Source organism: Diospyros lotus, chromosome 6 (genome assembly GCF_014633365.1).
Source record: "Diospyros lotus cultivar Yz01 chromosome 6, ASM1463336v1, whole genome shotgun sequence".
In the NCBI taxonomy this organism is placed as follows: domain Eukaryota; kingdom Viridiplantae; phylum Streptophyta; class Magnoliopsida; order Ericales; family Ebenaceae; genus Diospyros; species Diospyros lotus.
This window is the reverse complement of record NC_068343.1, coordinates 6,681,972-6,690,082: the sequence shown is the minus strand read 5'-3', so window position 1 is coordinate 6,690,082 and position 8,111 is coordinate 6,681,972. Positions and strand designations below refer to the sequence as shown.

General features: G+C 35.6%; 1 protein-coding gene across 5 annotated transcripts; it reads right to left on the bottom strand.

Annotated features, from left to right (window-relative positions):
• Positions 1-1,542: 1,542 nt before the first annotated feature.
• On the bottom strand, positions 1,543-7,491 carry LOC127804782 (BTB/POZ and TAZ domain-containing protein 4-like). 5 transcript variants are annotated; one of them, XM_052341790.1, is made up of 7 exons: positions 7,354-7,491; positions 6,994-7,151; positions 4,323-4,604; positions 3,678-3,808; positions 3,072-3,378; positions 2,644-2,957; positions 1,543-2,496 (listed from the first exon to the last, which is right to left on the bottom strand). In XM_052341790.1, exons 3-7 carry the CDS (start codon positions 4,569-4,571, stop codon positions 2,370-2,372), a joined length of 1,128 nt encoding a protein of 375 aa, XP_052197750.1. In that variant the 5' UTR covers positions 4,572-4,604; positions 6,994-7,151; positions 7,354-7,491; the 3' UTR covers positions 1,543-2,369. The 5 variants fall into 5 exon arrangements, with proteins under 5 accessions (XP_052197750.1, XP_052197751.1, XP_052197752.1 ...); XM_052341791.1 differs by having other exon boundaries at positions 7,236-7,372; XM_052341792.1 differs by having other exon boundaries at positions 7,244-7,366.
• Between the last annotated feature and the right edge of the window lie 620 nt (positions 7,492-8,111).

The window sequence follows — 8,111 nt, the reverse complement described above, 5'->3', positions numbered from 1 at the left end:
TAGAAAACAATTTTCAGCTTTATAAGAAAACCCTAATTCATCTAAGGTGCCAAGAGAAATCAAATTTCATTTTAAGCCAGGTACATATCTCACATCAGTCAACATTCTAATCTTATTATCATGTAATTTCAAAGAGATATCACCCATACCTTTAATACTAAATGAATGATTATTTTTCATAAAAATAGTACCAGTTTCTTAGTGCTAAAGTTTTGAAATCACTCTATATTTGGACATATGTGAAAAGAGCATCCCGAATCCATAATCCATTCATTAGTAGTTGATGTACAAGAGACATTTAAAACTTCAGCTAAAGTGTTTGAACTATTAGTAGCCATTATAACATTCCCTCCCTATTTCTGTTTTTTAATAAAATCATAACAGTATTTTTTAATGTGACCCTCATTTTCACAGTGATAGCACTTCCATTTAGATTGCTTTTGTTTTCCTTTCTTTCCATTTTGTTTACCCTTAGATCCTAAACCCCCATTCTTATTATTGTTAAAACTATTTTGCCCATTTTCAAACTTTCCCTTAACAAATAAGTTGTTACCAAGTTTTTTAGACGTGTGTAGTTCTAATTCCCTAGCCTTAATTCTAGAGATTACAAGTTCTAATGTAAGCACAATACCAGTGTACTATAAAGCCTGTTTAACTACATTATAATCATCAAATAATGAATTTAATAATATCATTGCCTCACTAGTGTCACCTAGGGTTTGATCAGTCCCTCTTAACATCAGTGTAAATTTAGTAAATTCATCTATATTATCATCCATAGATTTTGATGCATTCTTTTTAAAATTAAATAGCATACCTTTCAAATAAACTAAATTAGGAGCATAAACAACAACATACAAAGATTCAAGTCTATTCCATAAATCAAGGGGGTTTGTCATACTGTCTACCTTCCTGATCACAGTATCCATCAAATGGAGAAATATCAAGTTGAATGCCTCATCCTTTATCTCATTGGTCCTAGCTGTTTGCTCGTCAGACCATTTTCTATCATCTAGTTCCAGTGCAATAAGCACTTTGTAATGAGAGAGTTAACACTCTCATCTTCTTTTTCTAACTATCGAAATCTCCATTTCCATCAAATGTTCCGATTTTAAATCGGGTTGTTGTCATCTTTGCCTTTCACGAAGGTATCCTAAGAAAACCCTAGATATTGATAGAGACACACAGAAAACACCCACTGATCATGACTCTTCAAAAAACCCTAGAGATTTAGACAGAACCAACAGTGCGAAGAATAACCCTAGATTTGATCACAAAGACTCTAAGTGGAATAAAACAAAGACTTAAAACAGTGCATATCAAAGAAATGGCTCTAATACCACTTGTTGCGCAAACAGAATCACAAATCGCGTGCACGCGCGCGCACACACACACACACACAGATACCACTGTAAGCCTTTAGATCAAACAACAAAGACAAAAACCAGAACAACAAAGCACAACCAGTAAACACAAAAATGATGGAAAGAAAAATAACACGAAAGATTTTATCATGGTTCACCCAAAAGGGTTACGTCGACGTTGAGCTTGAACAAAGGAGAGCTCACTGTATTATCGGAGTAAAAATAGGGTTTACAATACTTACAGCATACAAGCCTCACAATCACTATATTTACACAGACTGGTTCACTAACAAAATCGCCTCAAAACTATATAAAAGAGGAAGATCAGAGTCTTACCCTATTGAACCAGAGAGAAGAAGCCAGAGAGTGAAACAACATAAATGAGAAAGATCCTTGAACCCCTTAGCATATTCTTTCACTCTCTATCTCTCAATCTCATTGTGCCCTCACATATCCCAATGCATAGCGTATAAATAAGGATCGCACGATGCAAAAGAATGGCTTGGATTATAGCAAATAAAAGGCAGCATCGATGGTCCAAATTGAGCACAAGGACAAGGCGTTCGGCATGATCGAGAGAAGGACAACCGGGCGGTTGACAAGATGCCCTTCGTTGCCACGTGGCAGCGATTGCAACTAACCCTCTTGCCTGGCTCCTTAATTTAAACAATGTCATTGCATGCTTCACAATCAACACTAGGATAAAAATATAGTATGTTCATTACTAGTACCACACATAGTATGCTCAATCCAAAGTCCACTCCAGACGACAACTCCTTTTTCCACTATTAGCTGCTAAGATGTACAAAAATGTACCTTAAGCATTCTCTCGCTCTCTTTACACACAACATGCTTCAGCAAAGAAGATGTTGAGGGAGAAGAAGTGATTCCTTTGCTTCAAAATTGCAAAATGAGGAAAAAAAATTGGAAGAATGATCTCCAAGCTCTTCCTGGTTAAAGGCTTAAGGCAGAAGCTGGCCAATCTGACAAAAACTGGGCTAAGCATCATGAAGATTCCATAGAGAAGCATGGTGCTCCAGAAATGGTCTTTGTTGTCAAGATCTTCCTCACCAATATTCTCCACTTAATATCCTCTTTCTTCTGCTTTGTTGATCTCCTTTGCTTGAAGTTCCTGTAATGGAACAACAAAGTTGATTAATTCAAGCAAAAGGAAAATGCCAAGGCTGAACTATTGGATAGCTGAAATTGGTATAGGTTCAATTCAATAAACTCTAGAGGCATTTTGATCTTTGCACATAGAATGGGATTAAAATGGTACCTGCATAAAGGAACTCTACAGCGATCAGAATCAGCACAGAGATGGGAGTGTAATTCCAAAAGCTGCCACATCCGCTTGCAACGAATGCAGCCACCGGGGGTCCTCATCTTGCAGCCAGCAAAGTGTCTGACAAGCAACTCCAGCGCCTTACAAGATGCATAATGGCAAGGACCCTGATCCTCCTTAAGAACCTTATCGTGAGGGCCAATTGTCCTACATCCATCCCTATAGATGTGAACCAGAGCTTCCATTGCCTCGTACAGTTGTAAATAGACTTTTCTCTCGTTCAACTTTCTAATTTTCTCTTTTTGCCTCTGCCATTGCAAAACCATCATTTCTCAGATCAGAATGAAATCATGGACTGGATATGAATATGCGTTAAGGTGATCATTAGATGGGTAAAAAAAAATACAGAAGAGAGCGCTTACAGATTCTTCTTCAACTACAGACATCAAAACTGCCTTCTCTAGCACCGGATGGCTCTGTTTCATGATTTCCCATCCTTCTGTGGCAGAAACAGCTTTGAAGTTCTTCAAAATGAAACGGTGGCAAATGATGCTAAGTCGAGGTGCATCACAGAGTAGTGCAAGTTGGAAAGTGTCAACTACATTATCTATGGTGAGCATTCCCTGCTCTAATTTCCACTCACAGAATCTCTTCAAGTGGGGGATAACATATACATGTGACAGCACTAACAAATGAATGACATATTTCTTCATTGCTTCTGGATCATAACTGCACATCAAACATAGATAACAATAAAAATAAGGTCAGGGCAACTCAAGGTAACAAATATATACTTGAGAAATTGAAGATTGTGCAATATAATTTAGCAGCTGTTCATTTGATTCGCCAACTCACTAGGGATGGATAAGAATAAATCTCTACCACAAGCTATGGGCTCTACAAACAAGAACTCCATGCCATCTAAATTTTAAGATATCTTGTTAAATTCTTACTGGACAATTATATGGGCAATCGAGAGAAATTCCCCAAATACACAATAGAAGTAGCAAAGGGGGAAAAATATTTACCAGGAAGAGTATAAAAATCTAATGAAAATTTGAACTGCAGCATGTGGTACTCCACGGATAGAGATTGATCGCCTATGACCATGTCTTTTCGTTTGCTTTAACATGCTTTTCAAGACAGGAGAAGCCACGCCCTGTTACAGTGAATTTTAGCATTGTCAACTTCGTAGGCCAACCAACCATTGCTAATCTCACATTTCACTATATAATCCAATCTGGATAAGCTACCTCCCAGAGGAACCCCTTGTCAAAATGAATAGCGAGCATGACAGGAAAGTTATGGATATGGACAAAGTGTTATTCTCAATCCAACCTATGGTTTGCTTTTGGTTGAGCCAGTTAATTTCTAGTATTATTTATCAAATAAGTTCAATAACATCTGACCAAACTTTCTAGCATCCCTTGTACAATTTGTGCCATCACATTATTTTTGGAGCTCTATCACCATTCATCATGCATGAAAACATTCTCATACTAAATAATATCTGATCTTACAGAGTTCACCATTATATCCTGAAGTGCTTTCTAGATTGATCTTCTCAAACTACAAGCTGGACTTCATCATTAAAGGATGCGCTTTTCAATAGACTATCAGAGCTTTTTCTTGCATAATTTAAATGTGTGCATGAGAGGAAGAAAGAGTTTTACCAGGATACTAGCATGTCCATAAACAATGCCACCATCCTCCGTATTAATGACAACATCTGCTCTGTAACCTTCATCAAAAAGACATTCCCATAAATCCCTGGTTGAGGTGGAGACACAGTTGTATCCTCTTATCGGCATTTCATTCATCAACAACCCCCTTTGAGGATAATTTCTCATTGCAGGACCAGGCAATGGAGGTTCTGGTGGAGGAACTTTTCTGCCAATTGATGCGTAGTCCTCACCTGCCATCCTTCTTGTCGGTATTGGTTCCCTGTTGCAGAACTGTGAGAAAATCAACATCAATTTCATTTTCTGAAAACTACACAAAAAAACTATATATGCTTCAAGTATGATTCAGAAGATTAAATAATATGTTCTTCCTGGTTTTTTGTATCTTCAGGAGATGTGATTTTGGATGGTTATTCATACATAGGTAAACAAGTAATAGACTTAATTCTCATATGCCAATCCCACTGATCAGATCAAAACTAGATAGTACCCAATGCAAATAGGCAAATAGCTTGTACTGCAGTAAAAGTTACAGCTCACTTGATAAAGCTTCCATTTAAAATTTTTATTTTTTCAAACTTTAGGAACAATAAAAAAACAGAACTACTCGGTTTGTTTTATTAAAGAAAAATTAAAACTAGATGTTTTCTACAACACACATAAAATCAAAATCAGATACACAGAAATTTAATATAATTCCGCATTACGATTATGTTCCCGGAGCAATGAGGAGAAATCTAGCTTACTGCAAGCTCAAAGTCTTCATTTTCAAAAAAGAAAAACGGAAATGATGGGAGCTTGTCTTTTCCTAATTGTTTTAATTTCGTTCTAGCCTTCCTGTTCCCTTTTTTCCTGATCTCTTCTTCCTCTTTGAATGATAACCAAAGGTCTCGCTGACCACCTCTGTTGGCCAACTTCTCTCCTTTCCCTTTCTTCTTCTTTGTTGAACTCCCCCGAACCCAAATCTCGATCTAGATGGACAATTTTACCAAATCCATTAGGCATTTGACAAACTCAATTTACACACAGCAAGTATGGATCTAAACTTTTGTTCAACGGGACAAGTAAAGACAGGAAAAAAACTACTCACTCAGGTATGAGTTAAGGGATGAGTACAAGACCAATCATACCTGACGCACATGTTTAACATAATATTGGTGCATTATGCATACAAAATCATGCCCAAGCAACTTACCAAATCCAAGGTATGTTGCTTGCTGAGCAATTTTAGGACCATGTGAAGCCACGATCTTCACTAAGTCCACCAAGTTGCTGTCACCACCAATTTTGTAGGCACAGCACCCATGATTTCCAGATTCTTAGGAGATGTAATCAGTTTTTCAAGAAAAGGAGTTGGGAGTGTGTATAAATTGGGAGTATTTTTTCATATAGTGTGTGTGCTCTCTTTGAATTATATCTCGAGTGTTTTATACACTTGTATTAGCCTTATCAATTAATGGTAAAAGAAATCTTGCCCCGTACACGTAGGTCAATAAAGTTGAACCTAGTAAACCTCTCTTGTTCTTTTAGTTTTCTTTTTCTGTTATTGTTCTGTTCTTCAATTTGTCTCCAAATTGCTTGTCCACTAAAGTTCAAAGCCTATTATTGCTCACTACAAGATGCTAGGCCCGCCCCTTCTTTGGTTAGGCAACTCATAGTTAGGATCTAACTTAACTAAACAAAAAATTAACATTCAACAACACTTAACATCAAAATTTGATTGAGAATTTGAAATCAGAAATAAATAAGCATATTTTTTTACGAGAACAAGTAACTAAATATATTATTTGATAGATATAAATGTAAGTATTTGAATGAGAATATGGGTACAGATACCAAGTACAATACAAGAGAAGTAACATTCGATTTATATTCGATCTATTTTAATTCCTAGATCTAAATTAGTTACCAAAACCAGATTGAACTTCATCGAACCTAAAAACAAAAAGAAAAGAGAGAGGAGAGGAGAAGAAGCCATCAGCAGGTTTAAATTTGTCGTCCAAAATTAGATCTGAGTTTCGATCGCAACCTGCTGGGCTACCAATTATAAAAGTTCAAGAAGAGGATATTTTTTTTTTTTTAGTAAAAGATATGTTAATATAAAAACGAATTATTATGTAAATTTAATTTCCATATAAAATTTGTATTAATTAATATATTTAATTTTATCTTTAGAGAATATATATGTTAAAAAAGAGAAGATTGAGTTGTTGTTAAATTGCATGTTTGGTTTTTATTCTTTTAACTCAGAATGAAAAACAAAAAACAGAAAGAAATTGAAAGCCAAAACTAGAAGTTAAGAACGGATTGGTGATTGGATTAGTCATTGGACGGAACGTGAGACATTTTACAAACAGAAAGTGAGCGCTCTTGGCATTTGCTCAACTTTTCTTGTTCACCTATACGTGCATCGGCAAGTATTTTAGAAATCATTTTGTTTACTTGCAAAAATTCACTCTGCATCTGAATTTATATTAACGATATTAGGTTCTTCATCAGCTTCGAGAGAAATCTACAAGACCGCATGTATATGCCACGATTCAGGAAAATTCCAGTCAATACATCCAGAAATTCGATGAATCAACTCAATACTCAGAACCAATCCTCTTCCTTTCATCAAGAATTTGAAGACAAGAGGAAAAGGAAATAGAAATCACATTACCTCTTCTTCCGAGAAGATCGATCCGAAGCAGCAGAAGGACGAAAGCGGAAGCTGCGGGAGAATCACAATCACTGCTGCCTCTCCAATCTCATCCACTCAAAGCCTCAACCAAAAAAATGTGCAATGTCCGTGACACAACAACAAAGAGGGACCGATCCCTGCACTTGGCAAGAACGATTGATCGGCTAACTAGTCAAAAAGAGAAGCAAAAACAAGAAGAAAGAGAGAAAGAGAGAGAGAACTTGGAGACCAGCTCTCCTCAAAAGTTAATGTATATTAGTAGATTTTGGACTGGTCCCTGCAGCTATGATCTGAAAGTCGGTCGAATAAATATAAATAACGATGAAGCGGCGCGATGACCTGGTTCCCTGTCAGCTCCAACGCCTGAAAAAATCAGCCCATGAAAACGTGCGGACTTGCTTTTTCCGTCCCTTCCCTTTCTCTTTTCTTTTCTTAAGCAGTATGCTTTAGTTAATTTATGGTTTTTCGACGGTCCGTATTGGAACTGGCCAGCTTCCCGCGACTTTCGCGTTCCTATAACTACCCTTCCCCCCATGCTTTTTCAGACTGGAAGTTGGGAAGAATATCTGAAATTCCTATATAGTCCCCGAACAGATTAGCTATTTTTCCAGTCATCGCATACGTCGGTGTACATGTAATCGTGTATCCAATAATTTATGAATTTGAATTGAAAATAAATCACAATTAAACTATTAATTATACATACAAACATAAAATTTAACATAAAAAATTTAAATAAAAAAAAAATCTCAAGCAGAAAAAATAAATATCACTATAATAATGTTAATACAATAATAATGATATATTTGCTACTAAAATAATATTACTACAATTAATTTCAGAGTATTGAGCATCTATTTATAGACATAAAATTATTTATAGATATATATAGAAAATTATATCTCGATTAAAAGATAATTTATGAAAATATTTCTTCAAATAAAATAAATTCTAATTAAAATTAAATTTAACAATATTATAATCACAATCAAATTTAAAATCTCATTATTGTGTCAATTCTAATTTCATTGTTTAAAATCAACCATGAGTGATAATAATTCAACTTTAACCTGAAATATCTTTATATATGTGAGTTT

Coding starts and splice junctions, on each gene's coding strand:
- LOC127804782 (XM_052341790.1), bottom strand. CDS start 4,571: ATGGCAGGTGAGGACTACGCATCAATTGGCAGAAAAGTTCCTCCACCA. Junction 2,958..3,071: donor CTGTAGTTGAAGAAGAATCT/GTAAGCGCTCTC, acceptor TTGCAATGGCAG/AGGCAAAAAGAGAAAATTAG. Junction 2,497..2,643: donor TGTAGAGTTCCTTTATGCAG/GTACCATTTTAA, acceptor GTTCCATTACAG/GAACTTCAAGCAAAGGAGAT.